Genomic DNA, 27,484 nt, shown 5'->3' on the forward strand with positions numbered 1-27,484 from the left:
AATGTATTGCGCAAAAATAGTAATTTCATGATAATATTATATACTCGTTTGATTTCTGTCAAACACTCAATAGTCATCTCAGCTGTAGCACAGCTGAACGTCGTACTATATTACCTACACCGTTGTATATTCCAACGAGCAACTTGCGTGAAGCAGGTGCTCGTTTCTTCATAACGCGACAGCAGGCATTCAGGATTGGCCGAAAAAATTTGAACCATGTATAAGAGATAATTATAAAAGACGTATATTAAAAAATAACATTCTAAGACAAAACATACAATAATATGCGAAAATAGAATTACGGTAATATTCGATATATTGCATAAAGCATTGTAGAAAATAAATAAAATTCTATATATACTCTATATATATCAGCAATTTATTCTTTTTATATCGATGCGATAGAATGAGAGTACACACACACACACACACACACACACACACACACACACACACACACACACACACACACACACACACACACGCACATAACAGAATAATAAAATAATTCATTTGAAATTCTCTTTTTTCTTTTCGAATAACCTACATTCTTTTACAACATAATTGAGAAATAGCTACACGAGATTACGAAATATTTAATTTAGACTTTGATTCTACATTCCGTGGAACATATGTTTCTCGTTACATGCATCAACCACCTATTATACGAGCAATTTTTTTTCTCCTCGCTCTCGATAACGCGTTGACGAGCATCGACGTGAAAGATGAGAGTGATTTATTGTGTGTGCGAAACTGGCGTATCATTTCGTGAAAATTCCAAAATAATTAGAAGCTGAAAACTATAAAATACAGATGCGTAGATTCAAATGAAAAACGTTTTCCACCGTCAAATTCAACATATTTAGAAATTAGTAAAAAGATGAAAGAATTAGATTTTTATATAAGTTCGAAACACCATATATTGAATACAAATAAACGAGATTGGTAAATTAGAGTCACAGCGATAATTGGAGCGCAGGAAAGAAACAACGCTTCTTTCTTTCTGATTACTCATATTTCAAATTAAAAATGATTACATTAACAAAAAACGAACGTTTGGGATCATCTTTTGATCCCTCTTCAACGCGATGTTAACAATATGCATTACAAATTATTATACGATGACGCATTATAAATTATAAATCCAAATAATCGCAGCATTATAAATTATAAATCCGAATATCCGAAACGTTCGTTTTTTATTAATGTAATCATTTTTAATTTGAAATATACGAGTAATCAGGAAGAAGGAAATGTTGTTTCTTCTCTGCGCTTCAACTACCGCGCTAGTGTCGTAATAGAAGCGTTTGAGTCAAATAAAAGTATTAAAATCTCTGTAGATAAGACAAATAAGACAATTTTTGGACTAGTTATTTTCGACAAACATTAAAATAATATAAAGCCTGTCATGGAAAATATAGCAATCGACGTTATTTAAGATTAAAATCTGTCGAGTGGTCAAACATATTTTGCTATAAAAATATCGGAATGAACTAAAATCTTTTACATTTAAAAATGTTCCCAAGTTATTATGCCAAATATTTTATAAGATTTAATACCATAAGTGCAAAGAGTGCAAGGCAACATTAAAATATTTAAAAAGATGTATGATGGACAAGATGCAATATTCAACTGTATTTTATTATATAATATTTTTTTAAATATTCAATAATTTTTTACAGAATCCATCAACAGCGCATAGAAACAAATTAAAATGCAACTGGAAATCTTAATTAAATCTAACTGGTAAAGTAAGACTTGATCCGACTACCTGTTTATAATTTCTAAACAGGTACTTAATAGTAATAATAATCATCATTTATGATCAAAACAACTCCAATAAAGGCACAATTCCACTTTCCAGTTTCTACTTTTAAACATTTTTGTGCCATCTTTTAACAGAGCAAATATATGTAAACTATGCGATGTAAAGAATTAGCTGCAAAATTTTATATCTATTTTTTCATCCTGTTATTTTCAATTATTTAAAAAAAAAGTAATCTTGAATCGTGCTAATGTATATATATATATATATATATATATATATATATATATATATATATATATATATGTATATATATATAAATTCACGAATATTTTTAAATGAATCTCTTTCATCATTCTTATCATTATATTAAAATCATTTAAGCCAATTAAAAAGCCTATTCTTTTATGCAGCAATTGATTACAATATAGAATATTAATGATATAATGCTCAATTAGTTTACAGGAATCACAATATGAATCCTTTTTGAAGCAACACAATGTATTGGTGTTTCTCGACTAAATATCTCTCTCCCTCTTTTTTTTCGGTTATATGCATTTTATAACTTACTATATAGAAGTGCTGAGAAAAGAAGCCATTCTAACTTTCCTTGAATACGAGGAAGATCTTTTCACATATAAAAATTGAATTCAGTATTCTCGACGACACGTTTTCTGACATGAATAGCAAGGATTTCCCATGTAGTTTTCATGGTAAGTGAATTCTCCTATATAAAATGTCCCGACATTACTGTTAAAGATGCTTTTATATCAAATATTTTAATGAATTTTGAAATGGAGAATTCCTTTTTTCTCCTTTAATTCAGAAATTTTACATAGATTCACAATTTCAATATTTAACAACTACATATGTAAATAACTGTGTTTTTAAAGATAACTGTGTGTATTTTAAAATGTGTATATCACATCAGATGTTAAATTAAAAACAGAATTTGATAATGTTTTCTGCAATCATTACTATGTCGTTAAAATATTTTCTGAGAATGGAATGACATGTTCTACATAAGTCTCACTTATTTGTGGACTCTTATATACATAGCTTAACATTACTTATCGCGAGACTTCATATTTCTTATAAACTAAAAAAAATGTACGTAAATTAACACAATTATTTTATTACTTGATATTTCATACGATAATAAAATAATTCCGAGATAGATAATTATATAGAGAAAAAATGGCATACATTTTATCTTACTAATTTGTCTTTAATATCTCTGTCGCGAGCGAAAGTTTTGACAGAAATCATTGCAACAAATACTATTTTCATATTTCAAATGTATGTGTGAGTAGTAATGTGGAAGTGAGTTAGCGCAACATAACATTTATACTAATATTTGAGATTGTTCACCTTTTCAATTGTGATAACAATATGCAATATTCTAAAATCCCCATGTTATCGTCTTGTTTATATAATTCAATTTCGTTGCAGTGAATGAAAACATATAATTATTTATATTTTTACGCGCATCAGGTGATCATTTCTTATAGTACATATGCATCTCGCAAAATCGTTTATGTTTCCGGTTATGTTAATCGGTTTATTTCCCCACGTAGTGCGCATGCTTGGAGGAAATATAGGAAACTGAATGGATCGATGCAAAACATAATCTGTATTACTCGAAATGCAAGTTGCACGTTAGTCGACGTGCGAGATGCACTTGTTCTGATGCATTTCCTTATAGCCGTGTTGCAATGTATTAAACACATAGTGATAAAAATAACGAACAATTTTCCGCGACGTAGAATGTTTCTTATCGTGGCGCTGCAATAACGTTTCATTCACCGGCCAAAATACTGCCCCGTTGTGATGTGAGTATCCAATTCCTTATTTTGTTTAAGTGAAGGAAATATAATAAATAATAAAAAATTCACACACATACAATCTCATACAAATAAAACGAGATTGCCAATTTCCTGCAAGTGTCTACTAGTGAAAGATATAAATTGGTGATGATACATATATAGCTATATGTATTTTTAATTGTGCAGAGTTTATTGCCTTCTATTAATATTATATTGCCTTCTATTGTTTTTTTTCTTCAGTTGCATGTAATGTGTATGTGTATGTGTGAGGTGAGATTATTTTATAAATTATAAATAATGGATATTATAGTGTAGCAAACACTTAGATTCTGAAAAATCCTACAAGAAAAATTCAATTGTACGAAAAGCAAAACTCTAGTAAATATGAAAAAGTATTGCTATTAGAAATAATACATTTAGTAATCGAATTATTTACCAACACAATTTTGATATGCTACGAATAATAATACAAAAATAAATAAATTAAATAAACAAAATTTTCTCAAAATTGTATTCAAACTTGCTTGGGAGGAATTTATCTTCGCTAGAATTGTTATTGATCCTTTTCCATTTTAATTTACAAATACACTCACCCGCAAAAAAAAACGGGCCACTAAATTTTAGCATAATTTTTTAACATCTTTCAATAGCGATAAATCAGCAAAAAATCATCGTATTGAGATGAAACAAAGCTCAAATTAAAGCTTCAACATTCCTTTTGAAAACCAAGAAAATCAAATTTGAGTTACAAAAATGTTTTATAAAATGGCGGATGTTGAAAATAGACTATGAGAAATAGGAAACAATTTTTTTTTAAACTGTTACTCAGAAGAATCGGCTCCCGGGTACAAAAATGTATGAGTTTTGAAGTTCATTTATTTCTTAAATCCATATTTTAATCAATTTTCTAAGACCTTTTTTGATAAAGTTAGACCATTTAGAAGAAAATGTTACAAAATGGACCTTTTCTTGTAAAATCTGCAAGTCAGAAATAAATCATCGTGGAAAACTTTTTCAAAAAGAAAATTAAAGTGTAACTCGAACCAATATGCTCCACATGGTCAGATTTAAATCTTGTGTGAGTGCGTGCGTGTAACATATGCATGCGTGTGTCTTGCTCTTGTTGTTATCCAGAATCAACGGCGTGAAATGTGATCATATGTGTGTGTACACGCACTGACAGGAATGGTGTCCCGGTATGTATGTGTGGACGGTCGACGTCATACGCATACACGCGAGCCAAGAATTTATTCATTAAATGTTATCTTTTTATATAACTTAATTTAATAGAAATGAATGCCGACCTTTAGTGCACGCGGTTAAGCCGCATTTCTTAAAGAAAGAAAAGAAAAGTGCGCATATCGATACTAGAGCGCAAGAGACACGTATAGAAATAGCGCGGTGTCCCGCATGATATATAGCTGTCTCGCTCGCACTCTCTCGTTCGAGCACCGAGCGAGAGAGACGACTATCGGACACCTCTAACTCGGTATCACGTCTTATAGTGCTTTCTCTCTCGCTCTTGTGCCGTGCGCGAAGGACACAACATCGGAATGCCCCCCACTACTCTACCCCCACTTTCTTTCTCGCTGCCCGGCTCGCGTACATGCGCGCTTCGTTTGTGTGAGTATGACGTCAGTGAGCGTTACACAAGCATATCGGGACACCATTCCTGTCGGTGCGTGTACGTGTGTGCGGGTGTTCAGTAATTAGGAAATATAAGAAATATTTATTATTGTCTCCTCTCGTATTAATTCTCGAATATTAATTCGTTGGTCATTACACTCTTAATCAAATTTCTTTGTTTTAAATTTTTTTTTGCAAAGCATTGCGGAATGTATTACTAAACATCCACACACACACACACACAGACACAGACACAGACAGACAGACAGAGAGAGAGAGGGGGGAGAGGGGGGGGAGAGAGAGAGGGAGAGAGAGAGAGAGAGAGAGAGAGAGAGAGAGAGAGAGAGAGAGAGAGAGAGAGAGAGAGAGAGAGAGAGAGAGAGAGAGAGAGAGAGAGAGAGAGAGAGAGAGAGAGAGAGAGAGAGACAGACAGACAGATGATTTTTTACTGATTTATCGCTATTGAAAAATTATGTTAAAATTTAGTGGTCTTTTTTTTGCAAGTGAGTGTATAATAATGTTACGTAATAAAGAATGTGAATATATCGATATTTTTCCATTTTATTTTACAAATATAATAATGTTATTTGATAAATAACAATGCAGATGTATCGATATTCAAATTTCACGAAACAATGTTTCAAAAGTTACCCCTATTAACCTGGCACCCCCACCATAAAAAATCGAGTTCGGATATAGTGCATAATTAAGTGCTAATTTGTTGCTAATTTGTTGCTATAAGCGCGAATTTGTTGCTTCTACCGATTAGCAGGAAAATCATATTAAAGGTGGGGGTGTTAGCTTAATGGCAAGCTAGCACCCCCACTTTCAAAAAACACTTATAGAGAGTCGCAAATTAAAAAACAAATACATTAGAATTTGTTGCTCAAAGATACTGCAAATAGATTTTAAAAATATTAAATTTTTAAAAATACACCAATATCACATATCATACACATATAAACGTAAAATTATAAAAAATAAGTAATTAACAATATCAGTTTGTCATAAAATTGTTTCCCGCATAAAATAAACCATTTCTTAATTTATTGCCTATAATTTAAATTAAAAAAATCAATCAAAAGTGGCGGTGTTACCTTACCGCCAAGAGGTACATTAAGGTACATTAACGCAATTAGTTGCTGCGATTATTTTTGCCTTAAAATGTTTCCTTAATTTGTTGCTCGAAGAATATACAATATAGAATTTGTTGCTTAACAATTAACTTAAAAAATTTGACTCCAACAGGTGGTGGTGCTGGCTTGCCACCAAGAGTAAAGTACGTTAACGCAATTAGTTGCTGCGATTATTTTCATCCTAAAATGTTTTCCTAATTTGTTGCTCGAAAAATATACAATATCGAATTTGTTGCTTATCAATTAACTTAAAAAATTCGATTCGAACGGATGGTGGTGCTGCTTTGCCACCAAGAGTAAAGTATATTAACGCAATTAGTTGCTACGATTATTTTTATCTTAAAACGTTTCCCTAAGTCGTTGCTCGAAGAATATACAATATCGAATTTGCTGCTCAACAATTAACTTAAAAAATTCGACTCGAACGGGTGATGGTGTTGGCTTGTCACCAAGAGTAATGTATGTTAACGCAATTAATTGCTACGATTATTTTTATCTTACAACACTTCCTTAATTTGTTGTTCGAAGAATATATAATATCAAATTTGTTGCTCAACAATTAACTTAGAAAAATCGAGCTAACACCACCACCCGTTCGAGTCGAACTTTTTAAGTTAATTGTTGAGCAACAAATTCGACATTATATATTTTTCGAGCAACAAATTAGGGAAACATTTTAGGATGAAAATAATCGCCGCAATTAATTGCCTTAATATACTTTACTCTTGGTGGCAAGCCAGCACTACCACCCGTTCGAGTCGAATTTTTTAAGTTAATTGTTGAGCAACAAATTCGATATTGTATATTCTTCAAGCAACAAATTAGGCAAACGTTTTAAGAGGAAAATAATCGCAGTAACTAATTACGTTAATGTACTTTACTCTTGGCGGCAAGGTAACACCGCCACTCGTTTTGATTGATTTTTTAATTTAAATTATAGGTAATAAATTAAGAAATGATTTATTTTATGCGGGAAACAATTTTATGACAAACTGATATTGTTAATTACTTATTTTTAATGATTTTACGTTTATATGTGTATGATATGTCATATTGGTGTATTTTTAAAAATTTAATATTTTTAAAATCTATTTGCAGTATCTTTGAGCAACTAATCAGCAACAAATTCTAATGTATTTGTTTTTTAATTTGCGACTCTCTATAAGTGTTTTTCGGAAGTGGGGGTGCCAGCTTGCCATTAAGCTAGCACCCCCATCTTTAATGATTTTCCTGCTAATCGGTAGAAGGAACAAATTCGTGCTTATAGCAACAAATTAACAACAAATTAGCACTTAATTATGCTATATCCGAACTCGATTTTTCATGGTGGGGGTGCCAGGTTAATAGGGGTTCAAAAGTTCTGGTTAAAATGAATAATTCAAAATACGAATGTAGAACATCCTGTTTTGCAATTTTGCGCAAAAATTTATAATGTCATTTCCTGTTGAAAACTTCATTGATATTGAAGTTTACGTACACGGAAAAAAAAATTTAGCTTTCACAGCTAAAAACTAGTCCTGTAACTAAACTTCGCTTGTATTATATGGACACCTAAAGTTGTAGCTGCGATATCTATTTCTATTAGCTGAAACATTTGTAACTGTGGCAGCTAAAGATTTAGCTGCAGTACACATTGCAGAAAATAGCTATAGCAATATGCACAACAACAATTAGTAGTGATGCGCACGTTGTTTAGCCGTATTTAGAGCTATAAGTTTTAGTCCTATAGCTATTATTTTAGCTATATCAGTATCATAGCTAATATTTTAGTTAAATCTGACAAATGACGTTGTATATTCGAGGTATATCCTACAGCTAAAATAGTATCAAAAATGGTATAAACACGATAGCTATTGACTGTGCTCAGCAGAAAAAACAGCTTTGCAATTGTTGTAAAATTTGCGAATCTAATTGACGCATGCTTTTAATTTTGACTGAATCTAAGAGCATACGCCAATCAGATTCACGAATTTTACAACAGTTGCAAAACAGCTTTTTCTGCTGAACGCAGCCAATGATTATTAATTCTATTGGCGGAGGCTAAAAATAATAAATAAATAATAAATAAGAGAAATTATAAATTACACATATATATGCAAAAATATTTTATATTTACTTTTCTTATACACGTATACATGACTATTAATTCTTATATAAATTATATCGAATCTAATACGATTTTGCATTGGTTTTACGCCATTATTATTAGTATTCCTATTTTTTTATTTTTTTTGTTTTGTAGTATACTTTAAATCATATAATAAATAAATGAGAAATCAAGAAAAGTAAGCGTAAACGCTAAAACTAATATATTAAAATGCAAAATTGCATTTGATTATAAATATATATTGCAAAAATAATTGTGTTAAATAGAATATTAGCAACATATTGTAAGAAAGATTACTTAGAACTATGTGAAATTATTTATATTTAATATTATAAATCTTAATTCTAATTAAACTATATAAGTATAATAAAATGATAATAATATTATAATGTTATAATATTATTATCACTTTATAATAATGAATGTAATTGTGTGTGCTTTATTTATGTAGTATTAATAAATAAATTTATATATCCAGTTTAACATAAAATAAATCTTTTCATAAAATATATGATATTACACACAAAAATATAAACAGAAAAGTAGGATATAAAAAATATATGATTATATAGGATGATATAAAATAACATATCGCTCACCAGTTGTCATAGTATAAACGAATAAAGGAAAAGAATCCAGTAAGTCTTCATATTTAATAAAAATCCACTTTGTACTTCGTTCTACTTCAAAACCACCAATATTACAATTAAGACCCATATTTAAAAGAGAGAAACAAATAAAAAAAACGTAGGCATAATTGCAATTGAAATACTTTTGGAAAAGGACTTATAATTTTTTGTATTCTTCAATCAAAGCAAGAGCATTAGAAGTAAGTTGAGAATTTTTATGCTTATCCCATAAAGTTTCAAAATCATATATAGCTCTTTGCAAAAACATAAAGAGTTGTCCTACTTCGGGAGGATATTGAAGGTTTAAAGCATTACATGATTTAAACACGAAGTCTACACTTTTTAGTGGTGTTTCTACCTGATATCTTAACTCGTTGATTACCACGAAGCACTGATGAATTTCATCAAAGTTGGGACCAACTATCACTGCAACAGGCTGTGAGGTCAGACCAAATGATTTAAATTTTTTCGCACGCTCTTCTAATCTAGCATCCAGATCAGTAATTGTCTGCAAAATATAAACGTATTTCTAGTATAATATTTTAAAAAATTCAAATTTTATTGTAATATAACATAGATTTTAATTCCAAAGAATCTAACGTGTGGAAAAGGAAAAATTGGAAAGTGTATTCAATTTAATTGCATATTTACCTTCACATGTAAAAGAAATGCTTCTCCACATTCTTCTCTAGAAGGTCTCCAATCTCTTGGTTTACCTTTTTTTACTGTGATTATAGGGAATAAATGAGGCATTAATGATAGAATTACAACTTTGGTACCCTCTCTGTAGAAATATAAAATATATTACTAGAAAAATAAATTGAATATAATTATTAGACAATATCACTATAAAATAAAATATTAAAATCTTACCAGGTGTCGGAACATTATTCAAACGTTTTTTAGCTTTAGAATTTACTCTATTAGTTACAAATTCTGATAATCGTGGCCAAGCAATATAAAGTTTTAAATTACGATCTGGATGTAATATTTCAAAATCTTGTTCCAGCTTAAAAAAATATTTGTATTAACATTTTATTTTATTTTATTTTTTTTTGTGTCAATCTTTTTATCATGCGGGAGATTACCGATCGCAATTTTAATAAATTGATCGATACATAGATGTCAGTTAATTGGATCGACCGTATCGAAGGCCGAAATATAATGTGTACAATTAAAGCAACTAAAAAGCTGAAATTATGTAGTATGGATTTATTATTATTGTTAAAGCTACGCACTTATTATTATTATTATTATTATTATTATTATTATTATTATTATTAAATATATATATTATTATATTTATTATTATTATTATTATTATTATTAATATTATTATTATTATTAAAGCTACGTATACATATTTAATATATTAAAGCAGTAAGAATACATATTTAAAAATTCAGTTCAAATTTAACACTTTAACGTTTTATGTAAAACTTTATTTCAAATTCCGCATTTATTTTTATGATAAAAATTTTTATTATTGTTATACGCTAAAGGTATGTAGTATTTCTGCCTTCTTGAAATAAAATCACGCAATTGTTCCACAAGAAATACATTCTTATGAAACAATTGCGTAATTTTATTTTAAAAAGGAAGAAAATTTTTTGCTCCATATTTTTAGCATATAAAACAATAAAAATTTATCATAAAAATAAATGCGGAATTTGAAATAAAAGTCTTACATAAAACGTTAAAGTGTTAAATTTGAATTGAATTTTTAAATATGTATTTCTTCCGCTTTAATATATCGAATATGTATAATAATAAATCCCTAATTTGATCACAGTAAAATAATAATAATAATAAATATAATAACATATATATTTAATAATAATAATAATAGTAATAATAATAATAATAATAAATGCGTAGCTTTAATAATAATAATAAATCCACACTACATAATTTCAGCTTTTAACTTGCTTTAATTGTACATTATATTTCGGCCTTCGATACGGTCGATTCAATTAACTGACATCTATGTATCAATCAATTTATTAAAATTGCGATCGGTAATCTCCCGTATGATAAAAAGATTGACACAACCATTAAAACTCACCCTGTATATATATATGGGCCAGTGAACTTAGTGGTGAGAACAGAGAACTATCTAATCTAATCATTTAATATTAACGATTATTAAACAATAATAACTGTTTTCTGATTAGATGCATCACTTGAAAGAAAAGAAAATCAATCACTGAAACGACGTTTGACTGATGATGAATATGTAAGAATGTTACACATTACATTAACAATAATATTTTAATTTATTATGTTTCTTATTATTATGATGTTTATCATTGCAGGATCTTGAAACTGTGTTAAAAAAATCTGAAGAAGGCTTGTTGGTGCTAAGTTCATACCAGAAAGAAAAAAGGTTTAATAATGATATGCGAAACAAGCTTGCAAAACTAATTGTTAGTAATGAGCTATCACCTAACATAAACCTCAGTATTATGAGTAGCAGAGCATTATTTTTAAGCGAAGAAGTACAAAAATTATTTCCTACTGAAAAAAAAGTAAGTTTAGCTTGTGTATAATAATAATAATAATAATAATAATAATAATAATAATAATAACAAAATAATAAAACACATAAAAATAATACATATAAAATAAACAAAATATATATAAAAATAATAAAAAATACAATTATACAATTTATATACATATAAAACAATTATACAATTTATATACAATACAAATATAAAATACAATTATACAATTTATATACATATAAAAATAACAGAAATAAATAACATAAATATACAATTTATATTGTTATTCTTGTCTGCAATTATCTTATTAACATTATTTGTTTTTGTAGAATTTGGTATATAAAGAATAAAAAAGGAGAATCACAAGGAAGAGGTAAAATTCTTACAAAATATTATTCTATGCGAAGACAACTTATCAAAGCTGGTTTGTTGGCTATAAAGTCTATTATACCTACTACAACAATTATAACTAAAAGTAAGTTTTGCTTAGAAAAGTTTAAATATGTTGCCAAAAAAAACATGAATTTAGAGAGATATTTATATTAGTAATATACGTACATTTGTGTTTATATATTGTTCTGTGTATATATATGTATATATATATATCTATACAATAAATAATGTTTATAACAACAAATGATTTACAAAGAATATTATTAATATTTAATTACTTATAGATGAGCTGAGTGATGATGACTTCGCCAATTATGAAGAATATTTGTTATGACTGAAGAATAATTCTATACCATGGCAAAAAGTAACTACATACTGGATTCAGACTTCAAAAAAACGAGTTCAAGATCTTATAAATAATAATCAACCTTGCCATGAGTATATGGGCCAGTTTCCAGTATTTAACCTTTTTTCTTTCTGGTATAAACTTAGCACCAACAAGCCTTCTTCAGATTTTTTTAACACAGTTTCAAGATCATTGCAGGAAACTGGCCCTCATGGCAAGGTTGATTATTATTTATAAGATCTTGAACTCGTTTTTTTGAAGTCTGAATCCAGTATGTAGTTACTTTTTGCCATGGTATAGAATTATTCTTCAGTCATGACAAATATTCTTCATAATTGGCGAAGTCATCATCACTCAGCTCATCTATAAGTAATGATAAATATTAATAATATTCTTTGTAAATCATTTGTTGTTATAAACATTATTTATTGTATAGATATATATATACATATATATACACAGAACAATATATAAACACAAATGTACGTATATTACTAATATAAATATCTCTCTAAATTCATGTTTTTTTTGGCAACATATTTAAACTTTTCTAAGCAAAACTTACTTTTAGTTATAATTGTTGTAGTAGGTATAATAGACTTTATAGCCAACAAACCAGCTTTGATAAGTTGTCTTCGCATAGAATAATATTTTGTAAGAATTTTACCTCTTCCTTGTGATTCTCCTTTTTTATTCTTTATATACCAAACTCTACAAAAACAAATAATGTTAATAAGATAATTGCAGACAAGAATAACAATATAAATTGTATATTTATGTTATTTATTTCTGTTATTTTTATATGTATATAAATTGTATAATTGTATTTTATATTTGTATTGTATATAAATTGTATAATTGTTTTATATGTATATAAATTGTATAATTGTATTTTTTATTATTTTTATATATATTTTGTTTATTTTATATGTATTATTCTTATGTGTTTTATTATTTTGTTATTATTATTATTATTATTATTATTATTATTATTATACACGAGCTAAACTTACTTTTCTTCAGTAGGAAATAATTTTTGTACTTCTTCGCTTAAACATAATGCTCTGCTACTCATAATACTGAGGTTTATGTTAGGTGATAGCTCATTACTAACAATTAGTTTTGCAAGCTTGTTTCGCATATCATTATTTAACCTTTTTTCTTTCTGGTATGAACTTAGCACCAACAAGCCTTCTTCAGATTTTTTTAACACAGTTTCAAGATCCTGCAATGATAAACATCATAATAATAAGAAACATAATAAATTAAAATATTATTGTTAATGTAATATGTAACATTCTTACATATTCATCATCAGTCAAACGTCGTTTCAGTGATTGATTTTCTTTTTTTTCAAGTGATGCATCTAATCAGAAAACAGATATCACACATGTATCAGATATATCAGATTTAAATATTAAACAGTAAATTACACAGGCCCACAAAAAAAAAAAGTTTGCAGTACTTTTAACCAGACATACTTTTTCTTTCGTATTTTTTGACGCTGAATCCGAATCTGCAATAAAAATGTAGCCTTCTCCTGCATATTTTTAACTTTCCTTAGAAAAACCCCATTTTTTACGTTTTTTTCGTGGTTTTTTAAAATTAAAAGAAAATGGAAGAAAGATACGATTAATTTGACTTCAGAATTGAATTCTACGGTAAAAAATACATCAAAAACCATGTCTTGAATATTTTTTTAATGAGATTTCAACCCCTCATACGGCGTTGAAAAGGCTAAAGAACCAGAAAAAGCCAACATTCATTCCAAATTTGATTAAAACGCGATTAAAATTTGATTCTACAACTTTGAAAGAGTTTATAGGCATTATAAATACTACTCTGGGGATTTTTGAGGTCGCTGATCATGAATTTGATGTCAGATTTTTTAAAAGACCACTCCCAGGAGACGTTAGTGGATAGCATACGAGATAAATTAATTGGTTTTTCTGAAAATCGATGTTTCAAATACTATTTTGGCGGTTTTCCATAACATGGTTCATGAAAACAAGGTTTATTTGGACTGTTAATTGTTAATTGGATTTGAAATTCATGATCAGCGACGCTAATAAACCCCGGTATAGTATTTTCAGCTAATTTCAAGAAAGTGTCTCATACTTTTAATGATACTGTAATTGAGATAATGCAATACTTGCTAACAAATCTGAATTTCAGTGGCGAAGTGACGGATACTAGGTGTCAACGCTTTCTCTCTCTCTTTCTCCCCCTCTCTCTCTCTCTCTCTCTCTCTTTCTGAAATATGTTTTACCGAATACAATTCTTTATTTGAAAAATAAGTTTTAAGTAAATCTAAATATTCTTCTGCTCGATTTTTATCAGCATAACCGATAGGAATAGATCTTTGCCATCTTAAACATAAAGTGTTAGTTTAATCTGAAGCTCAAGTTGGGGTGAAAGAAGCCCAATCACAATTGTCACTTGTATTCGAGACGTATTATGATATCTCAAACAAGTATTAGTACTCAATAGTGGTACTATCAAAAACCAATTAATTTATCCCGTATGCTATCCACTAACGTCTCCTGGGAGTGGTCTTTTAAAAAATCTGACATCAAATTCATGATCAGCGACCTCAAAAATCCCCAGAGTAGTATTTATAATGCCTATAAACTCTTTCAAAGTTGTAGAATCAAATTTTAATCGCGTTTTAATCAAATTTGGAATGAATGTTGGCTTTTTCTGGTTCTTTAGCCTTTTCAACGCCGTATGAGGGGTTGAAATCTCATTAAAAAAATATTCAAGACATGGTTTTTGATGTATTTTTTACCGTAGAATTCAATTCTGAAGTCAAATTAATCGTATCTTTCTTCCATTTTCTTTTAATTTTAAAAAACCACGAAAAAAACGTAAAAAATGGGGTTTTTCTAAGGAAAGTTAAAAATATGCAGGAGAAAGCTACATTTTTATTGCAGATTCGGATTCAGCGTCAAAAAATACGAAAGAAAAAGTATGTCTGGTCAAAAGTACTGCAAACTTTTTTTTTTGTGGGCCTGTGTTATCAATAAGACTATTTTATGTATTTTATTATACAGGGTGTCCCATTTTAAAAGTTCCAGCCTCATAACTTTTCAGGATCAACGTTTGAAGGAAAACGACTCGGATAAAAGTTGTAGGGAACAAAGGGGGCTATCTAATAGTGACCTTAGATTCGACATTAAAGGTCATTTTCAAGGTCATTTGAAGGTCAACTTCCGTTTTTTAAATGGGAACTCCTACTTTTTATTACTTATTCTTGTAGCTTATCTCGAGAGCTTTCCAAAACACTATAATAAAGTATTTCTTCATTCAGTACTTTTCGAGTTATGAGGCTTGAAATAATTTCTTAATTTTGTATAAACCATAAAATATCTAGTACCATAAAATATTCATTTTTCGATTATCTTACCTTAATACTTTTATGTACAAAATAATGAGAGGAATCAATTGGTGTAAAGAAAACATACAGTTGTTTTTAAGAAAAAATATGGAATTGTTAATTGCAAATTACATATTTTTTTTCCGTGTATGTCTCGCTAAAATTATTCAATACAAAACATCTAATCCCCGACACTTTGACCGATTGACTTTGACCGATTTGATATTATCGATTAATTTCTTCAGTCAGTTGCTAGTGGATGTCTGATAATGGTACGGAGGGAGATATAAAAATATAATTGCTCTCTTATATAAGATAAAAAGAACGGCTACAACGACTATATATACATCTATTTTTCAACTCACAGTTTAGTTTCCGACAGTTTTCGGCAGTGCTCTAAGGATTATATATTAATTTATATATTAATTTAAGTTAAGCTGTCGCGGTATAAGTATATAAGTGATTTTTGTTAATCTACATCACGAAAATAAAATCTTTCTATAAAATATGATCGATAATGAGTTTAAGAATATTAATAAAGATTCCAATTATAACTTGCAACATTCGAGCGAACATGAATACGTAGCAGCGTTCAAAAACATATTTGAAAGAAAATTATTTCCGAATGATTTCGATACCTGGCCTGTACAAAAACAATCTATTTGGATAAACAAGAATGTCGCCAAATTTTTTCCGAACACTCCGGAATCATTGCTGGATTTTATTCCGGCTTCTTTTCGCAAAGGAGATAATGGTCGATCACAAGAAAAGAAACCCGAATGGTTGGATATGAATAAATATCGTCGAGGACAAAAATTTGTACGCGACCATTATGCTTCAATTTTAATCTCCAAACTACTAGGCATTATGCTCATTTATTCTTTCAACAATAACATAAAAGCTCTTATCATAAATGGGCAGCGTCATACGCCATATCTGGGATTCAAAAGGTATTTTTCTCTTAATTTAATGCGATGAAAAATTAGTTTTGTATAATCCGAAAAAAAATATCTCTACAAAAATTATCATTGTTATTAGCAGTGAGTCAAGATTAAAATAATGGTGAAGAAAAAACACATAATTATTATAAAACAAATAGATGAAGAATACAATTGACAAATCTTAATTATCTGTGATTCTAACCACGCAAATTATTCTTATTACAATATTCTTATATTAAAATTTACGATTAATCTACGCACAGAATACGCTATTGTAATTTTTACTAATGTTCACACTATAAGTCGATTAATACTTGCATTCTTTTGGGTTTAATTTGCAAGGTATTTGTCGCTTGTATGGCGGCTTGTTACTTGGTACAATGGGGAGCCTTGGCTTAAAGGAACACAAGCCTACAACAACATGAAATTTACACGTATAGCGCATTCGTTGATAAGGACAAAAGTGTGCGAGCTCGATAACGAGCAAATCGACAATGCATCCAAAATCGCAGAACTGTGGTGTCCGGATCACGAAATACTTGTAAAAGATTTTGCCGCGATATGTCCGTTTGAAAAATCTACACAACGACCTTATATCCTATTCGAAAAATTGCTGCCTAGACAGAAAGATATAAATAACATGGATATGGCAGGTATCCAATGCAGTTTCGTAGCTTTAATTTTACTTTGTCCGCAAAGTATCGGAGTACACGATGCAACTAATGAAGATCTAGAGGCTTTCTGTCACATGTGGAGATGTTACGGATATTGCCTCGGAATGGAAGACGAGTATGTAGGATATTCGTAAAATATTTCTGTTAATTTTACGTGTTCTATGATTTGTCGTTCTATACTATACAATTTATCAGGTACAATTTTTGCCGCGGTAGTCTCGAGGAAATAAAACAGCGTACGCGAGATCTTTATCAATATTGGATACTGCCTAATCTCAAAGATGTTACACCCGAATGGGAGCATATGACGAGATGTCTCATCGAACCCGTGAATTACTATCCATTGATATATATGCCTTATAAAGCGACGATACTAATTTCTATGGATGCTTTAAATCTAAGTATGCCGGATTTATACAAATCGCTCAGTTACTCGGAGTGGATTGCTTATAAAGTCTGGACGTGAGTATTTTTATAGTAACACTTAATCTGTCGACGCAGTATTAATTATTTAGATTTTACCAGATTTTTTTTATATCACGCAATACATATCAGATTTTTTTATATTGCGCAATACATCTCTCTCTCTTTCTTTCTCTCTCTCTAAAAATTTCTACCGTCTCAATAATTTCAGATTCATATTACGGTATGCTTTGCAATTCTCTATTATACGAGCAGTTTTTAATAAAGTGATATCTAAAATATTTGATATAGCGATGAATTTTGGTCCAGAGAAGCATATAGAACTTCAAGAAAAATCAAAGAAGCAATTATCAAATGGTGCTGTTTATAAATAGTTGCATAAATAATATAATAATAATAATAATATAATAATAATAGTTATATAAATAATAGTTAAATAATAATAGTTATATAAAATAATAATAGTTATATAAATAGTTATAATAGTTATATAAATAATAGTTATATAAATAGTTCATGTATTAAAAATATCCTAATGTAATTATACTTTGTTGAGTTATATGTATATTTCTCCGATAACACAAAATTTAGAACTCTTTTCTTTAAAAAATAACATGTTTACTTTCTAAATTAAAAGATATTGAAAATAACTTATAATAATGTATAAATAAAATAAAATTTCAATTAATTTGTTTAGTTTGAAGCGCGGTTCGCGAAATATCTGTTTTTTAAAAATATTATTCTAAAAAGTAATGAAATATAATTTAATTAATGTAATTAATTACATCTCTCTTATATGTAAGAGAGAAAAAAGAAAAATATAATAAATATATATATTTATACACAAAACGTGCTATTTATTCATTTCTGATGATATTATACATAATTAATACGAGAAATGTCAAGGATGACAAGATCAAATAATTATTTAATGTTGTCCTTGATATGATAAGAAATCTTTTATCATGTGCTCCCATTCTACGGCATCGCCAAGCATGTTATCTTTGCCAGTATTGTATCATCCTATAATGTTTTCCGTGATCTTTGCAATTTTCTTCAAATAAGAATTATATTACAAGGATGCTATCGTTTTAGCATAAAAAAAGCCAAAATTTTTTCTAATCTCTAATGATCTTTACGGTTTCTTACATGTAGAAAGTCTTTAATCTATCTAGAAGACATTTAGATATTAGTTGGATAGAAGATATTAATGATCAGAGTTTCGTATGAGATTTCATAGAGTCAATTAATTTTGATTCTCTAATATATTGTAATATCTAATTAAATGATGATATTAATCTCTACCAATACATCTTTAAATTTAAAAATGTATCATATTTATATATATCATACTCAGTATATATAGAATAAATAGCTTATAAAAGTTATATAAAAGTGAGTGGTATTATAATATAGATTAATTATCCAAATGCAATGCTAAAGTTTATTGATACATAGATATTCGTTCTATTCAATATACATTGTACGAATTGTATACGAATGTGACACATTAAATGTAATCGAATAGAATGAATATTTGTGTACCAATGAATCTTGGCGTTGCATTTACTAATTTACATTTAAAAAACGAATATTCAATCTTTTTATTGGTTTGATGATTTCAGACATATATCATACATAAAAGTTTTCGAATACAAAAATAGTTTTCAATAGAGTGAGACATGGAATAATTAACAAACTCATAAATTTTAACATAAAAATGTTAGTAGTATTTTACAAAAAAATCCAAAAAAACATTTAGCTAATTTCTCTATTAATATAATGAATAAAATATTTATCTACAAAGAATATATAATAGATATAAATTTATATTTTTACACATATATTGTTGCTTAAGTTCTGATTGATAGACTGTTGATTTTATAGACATATACGTAACATAATAAATAACGATAGTAATGTAAGAGTATTATAATTTGATAAAATAATATCGGTTTTAATCGTCAATTTAAATAATTTAAACATATACATATATATATATATATATATATATATATATATATATATATATATATATGTATATACATGACAATTCTCTGTTCTTTTAAATCTTACACCAAAACTTTTTTTCAGAACTTAATAATGAAAAATATATTATCAAATAAATAATTTTTTTCTGAAATGCAACTCACTCAGGAAAAGCAAAGTGGGGTAAGTATATAACTACTAGTAGTCATCGTATCATTTCTACTTACATACAACATACGATACCAAAAGTTTGCGTGCGATATTGAAAAATTATTTTATTATACAATGACGAGCATTATATATAGTAATACATTGAAAAATTCGGCTACTCTCAATCGTGAGGATAAAACAATGATAGTTGAAGCAGACAGAAAGGAAAATTCGAACGGATATAATTTAGTGCGATTGTTAAAGAATACGTACGATAAAAGATTGTTTCATAATGACTTTGATACATGGACGATAGAAGAACAATACAACTGGGTAAACAAAAATCTTTCAAAATTCTATCCAAATGTGCCCGAGACTTTGTTGGGATATGTACCGGCTTCTTTTCGTCAACTTGATTTTGATCGATCGTCGTTGAAAGTGCCTGAATGGTTGGACTTGGATAAATATCGTAGAGGACAAAAATTTGTACGTGAGAATTACGCTCCAATTATCATTACTAAATTACTAGGCCTCATTCACGTGTATTCATTCAATGATGCCTTAAAACCAATTATTATAGGAAAACGTGGTTACACGCCATTTTTAGGATTCGAAAGGTGCTTTTCTGAAACATTATCTCTCTATAATAGCTATTAAAATATTATTTAAAATATTACTTAAAATGTACGAGAGGTCAATCACTATAGCAATCATTGTACATTTCATCAAAAATATATTGTGACAATACAATAAATATAATTTTAGAATACATGTTTTAGAAAAATATGTATTGAAATAAGCAAGAAAAAAAGTAATATGCACTAGAAATACTTTTTAATTCTGCGGCAGTATTGGCAATATTAACAATAAAATAATAATAGGAATACCAACAATACAAAACATTATTAATAATATAAAAGCAACACAATGGCAATGTTAGCAATAAAATGTATTGCCAACAATGGTAATCATTGTACATTTTTTGTGTAGTGGTTGACTCCTTGACTCTGTGTGTATATATATATATATTAGAGGCGTGCAAATCTGCTCTCACTCCCGCTCGTTCTCGACAGCGAGACTGGATTCTCGAGACTCAGATTATCGGGAGCGCTGTTATCGAGAATAGAGGCTCGAGAACGAGCGAGTCCCAAGTCTCGATGCTCTATTAGACGGAGTAGGGATAGAAATCTACTCCCACTCCGTCTATCCTGCAATGATCTTGAAACTGTGTTAAAAAAATCTGAAGAAGGCTTGTTGGTGCTAAGTTCATACCAGAAAGAAAAAAGATTAAATACCGGAAACTGGCCCATATACTCATGGCAAGGTTGATTATTATTTATAAGATCTTGAACTCGTTTTTTTGAAGTCTGAAAATCCAGTATGTAGTTACTTTTTGCCATGGTATAGAATTATTCTTCAGTCATAACAAATATTCTTCATAATTGGCGAAGTCATCATCACTCAGCTCATCTATAAGTAATGATAAATATTAATAATATTCATAGAATAATATTTTGTAAGAATTTTACCTCTTCCTTGTGATTCTCCTTTTTTATTCTTTATATACCAAACTCTACAAAAACAAATAATGTTAATAAGATAATTGCAGACAAGAATAACAATATAAATTGTATATTTATGTTATTTATTTCTGTTATTTTTATATGTATATAAATTGTATAATTGTTTTTTATTATTTTTATATATATTTTGTTTATTTTATATGTATTATTTTTATGTGTTTTATTATTTTGTTATTATTATTATTATTATTATTATTATTATTATACACGAGCTAAACTTACTTTTTTTTCAGTAGGAAATAATTTTTGTACTTCTCCGCTTAAAAATAATGCTCTGCTACTCGTAATACTGAAGTTTATGTTAGGTGATAGCTCATTACTAACAATTAGTTTTGCAAGCTTGTTTCGCATATCATTATTTAACCTTTTTCCTTTCTGGTATAAACTTAGCACCAACAAGCCTTCTTCAGATTTTTTTAACACAGTTTCAAGATCCTGCAATGATAAATATAATAATAATAAGAAACATAATAAATTAAAATATTATTGTTAATGTAATATGTAACATTCTTACATATTCATCATCAGTCAAACGTCGTTTCAGTGATTGATTTTCTTTTTTTTTCAAGTGATGCATCTAATCAGAAAACAGTTATTATTGTTTAATAATCGTTAATATTAAATGATTAGATTAGATAGTTCTCTGTTCTCACCACTAAGTTCACTTGTTGTAACAATAGAGATGTTGTCTGAGAGACTATGCTGGGTTTCAGATAATGATTGTAGATAGTGTATAACAATATCTTGAGTGTTTGTATTACACTCATTTTTTTGTGTAGTTTTTTCTACTTGTTCCTGTTGTACTGATGGTTCTTGATGAATTATATTAGAATTTTCCAGATATGATTGTTGAATCTTAACAAACATTTATGTCAATTTTATTTATATAAAAATATAAATTGCCTCAACAAAGAAACGTATAGAAAATGTAAAATGTAAATGAATACCTGTCTTTCATTTGAAAAATATTGTTTTACAATACTTTGAAATTTTCTTCGAGGTTCTATACTTGGGATTAAACTTTTCAGATCTTCTTCTGTTAAAATATTAAATTGATCTATTTCAATTTCTTGAGCTAAAATGCAAATAAAAAATACATATATCAGATATATCAGATTTAAATATTAAACAGTAAATTATCAATAAGACTATTTTATGTATTTTATTATACAGGGTGTCCCATTTTAAAAGTTCCAGCCTCATAACTTTTCAGGATCAACGTTTGAAGGAAAACGACTCGGATAAAAGTTGTAGGGAACAAAGGGGGGTATCTAATAGTGACCTTAGATTCGACATTAAAGGTCATTTTCAAGGTCATTTGAAGGTCAACTTCCGTTTTTTAAATGGGAACTCCTACTTTTTATTACTTATTCTTGTAGCTTATCTCGAGAGCTTTCCAAAACACTATAATAAAGTATTTCTTCATTCAGTACTTTTCGAATTATGAGGCTTGAAATAATTTCTTAATTTTGTATAAACCATAAAATATCTAGTACCATAAAATATTCATTTTTCGATTATCTTACCTTAATACTTTTATGTACAAAATAATGAGAGGAATCAATTGGTGTAAAGAAAACATACAGTTGTTTTTAAGAAAAAATATGGAATTGTTAATTGCAAATTACATATTTTTTTTTCCGTGTATGTCTCGCTAAAATTATTCAATACAAAACATCTAATCCCCGACACTTTGACCGATTGACTTTGACCGATTTGATATTATCGATTAATTTCTTCAGTCAGTTGCTAGTGGATGTCTGATAATGGTACGGAGGGAGATATAAAAATATAGTCGCTCTCTTATATAAGATAAAAAGAACGGCTACAACGACTATATATACATATATTTTTCAACTCACAGTTTAGTTTCCGACAGTTTTCGGCAGTGCTCTAAGGATTATATATTAATTTATATATTAATTTAAGTTAAGCTGTCGCGGTATAAGTATATAAGTGATGTTTGTTAATCTACATCACGAAAATAAAATCTTTCTATAAAATATGACGATCGATAATGAGTTTAAGAATATTAATAAAGATTCCAATTATAACTTGCAACATTCGAGCGAACATGAATACGTAGCAGCGTTCAAAAACATATTTGAAAGAAAATTATTTCCGAATGATTTCGATACCTGGCCTGTACAAAAACAATCTATTTGGATAAACAAGAATGTCGCCAAATTTTTTCCGAACACTCCGGAATCATTGCTGGATTTTATTCCGGCTTCTTTTCGCAAAGGAGATAATGGTCGATCACAAGAAAAGAAACCCGAATGGTTGGATATGAATAAATATCGTCGAGGACAAAAATTTGTACGCGACCATTATGCTTCAATTTTAATCTCCAAACTACTAGGCATTATGCTCATTTATTCTTTCAACAATAACATAAAAGCTCTTATCATAAATGGGCAGCGTCATACGCCATATCTGGGATTCAAAAGGTATCTTTCTCTTAATTTAATGCGATGAAAAATTAGTTTTGTATAATCCGAAAAAAAATATCTCTACAAAAATTATCATTGTTATTAGCAGTGAGTCAAGATTAAAATAATGGCGAAGAAAAACACATAATTATTATAAAACAAATAGATGAAGAATACAATTGACAAATCTTAATTATCTGTGATTCTAACCACGCAAATTATTCTTATTACAATATTCTTATATTAAAATTTACGATTAATCTACGCACAGAATACGCTATTGTAATTTTTACTAATGTTCACACTATAACTCGATTAATACTTGCATTCTTTTGGGTTTAATTTGCAAGGTATTTGTCGCTTGTATGGCGGCTTGTTACTTGGTACAATGGGGAGCCTTGGCTTAAAGGAACACAAGCCTACAACAACATGAAATTTACACGTACAGCGCATTCGTTGATAAGGACAAAAGTGTGCGAGCTCGATAACGAGCAAATCGACAATGCATCCAAAATCGCAGAACTGTGGTGTCCGGATCACGAAATACTTGTAAAAGATTTTGCCGCGATATGTCCGTTTGAAAAATCTACACAACGACCTTATATCCTATTCGAAAAATTGCTGCCTAGACAGAAAGATATAAATAACATGGATATGGCAGGTATCCAATGCAGTTTCGTAGCTTTAATTTTACTTTGTCCGCAAAGTATCGGAGTACACGATGCAACTAATGAAGATCTAGAGGCTTTCTGTCACATGTGGAGATGTTACGGATATTGCCTCGGAATGGAAGACGAGTATGTAGGATATTCGTAAAATATTTCTGTTAATTTTACGTGTTCTATGATTTGTCGTTCTATACTATATAATTTATCAGGTACAATTTTTGCCGCGGTAGTCTCGAGGAAATAAAACAGCGTACGCGAGATCTTTATCAATATTGGATACTGCCTAATCTCAAAGATGTTACACCCGAATGGGAGCATATGACGAGATGTCTCATCGAACCCGTGAATTACTATCCATTGATATATATGCCTTATAAAGCGACGGTTATATAACTATTATTTATATAATTATTATTATTATATTATTATTATTATTATATTATTTATGCAACTATTTATAAACAGCACCATTTGATAATTGCTTCTTTGATTTTTCTTGAAGTTCTATATGCTTCTCTGGATTAAAATTCATCGCTATATCAAATATTTTAGATATCACTTTATTAAAAACTGCTCGTATAATAGAGAATTGCAAAGCATACCGTAATATGAATCTGAAATTATTGAGACGGTAGAAATTTTTAGAGAGAGAGAAAGAAAGAGAGAGAGATGTATTGGGCAATATAAAAAAATCTGATATGTATTGCGTGATATAAAAAAAATCTGGTAAAATCTAAATAATTAATACTGCGTCGACAGATTAAGTGTTACTATGAAAATACTCACGTCCAGACTTTATAAGCAATCCACTCCGAGTAACTGAGCGATTTGTATAAATCCGGCATACTTAGATTTAAAGCATCCATAGAAATTAGTATCGTCGACGATACTAATTTCTATGGATGCTTTAAATCTAAGTATGCCGGATTTATACAAATCGCTCAGTTACTCGGAGTGGATTGCTTATAAAGTCTGGACGTGAGTATTTTCATAGTAACACTTAATCTGTCGACGCAGTATTAATTATTTAGATTTTACCAGATTTTTTTTATATCACGCAATACATATCAGATTTTTTTATATTGCGCAATACATCTCTCTCTCTTTCTTTCTCTCTCTCTAAAAATTTCTACCGTCTCAATAATTTCAGATTCATATTACGGTATGCTTTGCAATTCTCTATTATACGAGCAGTTTTTAATAAAGTGATATCTAAAATATTTGATATAGCGATGAATTTTGGTCCAGAGAAGCATATAGAACTTCAAGAAAAATCAAAGAAGCAATTATCAAATGGTGCTGTTTATAAATAGTTGCATAAATAATATAATAATAATAATAATATAATAATAATAGTTATATAAATAATAGTTATATAAAAATAATAATAGTTATATAAAATAATAATAGTTATATAAATAGTTATAATAGTTATATAAATAATAGTTATATAAATAGTTCATGTATTAAAAATATCCTAATTTAATTATACTTTGTTGAGTTATATATATATTTCTCCGATAACACAAAATTTAGAACTCTTTTCTTTAAAAAATAACATGTTTACTTTCTAAATTAAAAGATATTGAAAATAACTTATAATAATGTATAAATAAAGTAAAATTTCAATTAATTTGTTTAGTTTGAAGCGCGGTTCGCGAAATATCTGTTTTTTGAAAATATTATTCTAAAAAGTAATGAAATATAATTTAATTAATGTAATTAATTACATCTCTCTTATATGTAAGAGAGAAAAAAGAAAAATATAATAAATACATATATTTATACACAAAACGTGCTATTTATTCATTTCTGATGATATTATACATAATTAATACGAGAAATGTCAAGGATGACAAGATCAAATAATTATTTAATGTTGTCCTTGATATGAGATAAAAAAGATAGAAGAGTTGTGAAATAGAAACAAAGTAGAAAGAAATGAATAAAATTACTAATGTAATTAGAGGCTAAAGATTTTCTACTTGCATGTCAACCCAACAATATGTACGAAACTCTGATTATTAATATCTTCTATCCAACTAATATCTAAATGTCTTCTAGATAGATTAAGGACTTTCTACATGTAAGAAACCGTAAAGATCATTAGAGATTAGAAAAAATTTTGGCTTTTTTTATGCTAAAACGATCGCATCCTTGTAATATAATTCTTATTTGAAGAAAATTGCAAAGATCACGGAAAACATTATAGGATGATACAATACTGGCATAGATAACATGCTTGGCGATGCCGTAGAATGGGAGCACATGATAAGAAATCTTTTATCATGTGCTCCCATTCTACGGCATCGCCAAGCATGTTATCTATGCCAGTATTGTATCATCCTATAATGTTTTCCGTGATCTTTGCAATTTTCTTCAAATAAGAATTATATTACAAGGATGCGATCGTTTTAGCATAAAAAAAGCCAAAATTTTTTCTAATCTCTAATGATCTTTACGGTTTCTTACATGTAGAAAGTCTTTAATCTATCTAGAAGACATTTAGATATTAGTTGGATAGAAGATATTAAAGATCAGAGTTTCGTATGAGATTTCATAGAGTCAATTAATTTTGATTCTCTAATATATTGTAATATCTAATTAAATGATGATATTAATCGCTACCAATACATCTTTAAATTTAAAAATGTATCATATTTATATATATCATACTCAGTATATATAGAATAAATAGCTTATAAAAGTTATATAAAAGTGAGTGGTATTATAATACAGATTAATTATCCAAATGCAATGCTAAAGTTTATTGATACATAGATATTCGTTCTATTCAATATACATTGTACGAATTGTATACGAATGTGACACATTAAATGTAATCGAATAGAATGAATATTTGTGTACCAATGAATCTTGGCGTTGCATTTACTAATTTACATTTAAAAAACG

General features: G+C 28.6%; 3 protein-coding genes and 1 pseudogene across 5 annotated transcripts in view; 3 read left to right on the forward strand and 1 right to left on the reverse strand.

Annotated features, from left to right (window-relative positions):
- The first annotated feature begins 3,428 nt into the window (after positions 1-3,428).
- LOC145959638 (uncharacterized) overlaps positions 3,429-27,484 on the forward strand; it is a 40,953-nt gene continuing 16,897 nt past the window's right edge. For both annotated transcript variants that reach the window (XM_083078674.1, XM_083078671.1), the window contains exon 1: positions 3,429-3,597. The gene's annotated coding sequence lies outside the window, so the exon portion shown is untranslated. The remainder of the gene's footprint in view (positions 3,598-27,484) is intronic.
- Positions 9,020-22,338, reverse strand: LOC145959640 (uncharacterized; annotated as a pseudogene). Its single transcript, XR_014435114.1, has 8 exons — positions 22,125-22,338; positions 13,640-13,701; positions 13,349-13,560; positions 12,901-13,046; positions 12,519-12,698; positions 9,963-10,118; positions 9,741-9,871; positions 9,020-9,597 (listed from the first exon to the last, which is right to left on the reverse strand). The product of XR_014435114.1 is annotated as an uncharacterized LOC145959640 (transcript).
- Positions 15,903-18,237, forward strand: LOC145959641 (uncharacterized). The gene is made up of 4 exons (XM_083078678.1): positions 15,903-16,661; positions 16,995-17,441; positions 17,522-17,788; positions 17,961-18,237. The coding sequence occupies exons 1-4, from the start codon at positions 16,219-16,221 to the stop codon at positions 18,121-18,123; spliced, it is 1,320 nt and encodes a 439-aa protein (XP_082934804.1). The 5' UTR covers positions 15,903-16,218; the 3' UTR covers positions 18,124-18,237.
- On the forward strand, positions 19,969-25,905 carry LOC145959643 (uncharacterized). The gene is made up of 5 exons (XM_083078680.1): positions 19,969-20,505; positions 24,254-24,700; positions 24,781-24,955; positions 25,440-25,549; positions 25,722-25,905. Exons 1-5 carry the CDS (start codon positions 20,024-20,026, stop codon positions 25,882-25,884), a joined length of 1,377 nt encoding a protein of 458 aa, XP_082934806.1. The 5' UTR covers positions 19,969-20,023; the 3' UTR covers positions 25,885-25,905.

This window comes from Camponotus vicinus, unplaced genomic scaffold (genome assembly GCF_025532165.1).
Source record: "Camponotus vicinus isolate PSW18456_S1 unplaced genomic scaffold, iyCamVici1.0 SCAF_1, whole genome shotgun sequence".
Taxonomy (NCBI): domain Eukaryota; kingdom Metazoa; phylum Arthropoda; class Insecta; order Hymenoptera; family Formicidae; genus Camponotus; species Camponotus vicinus.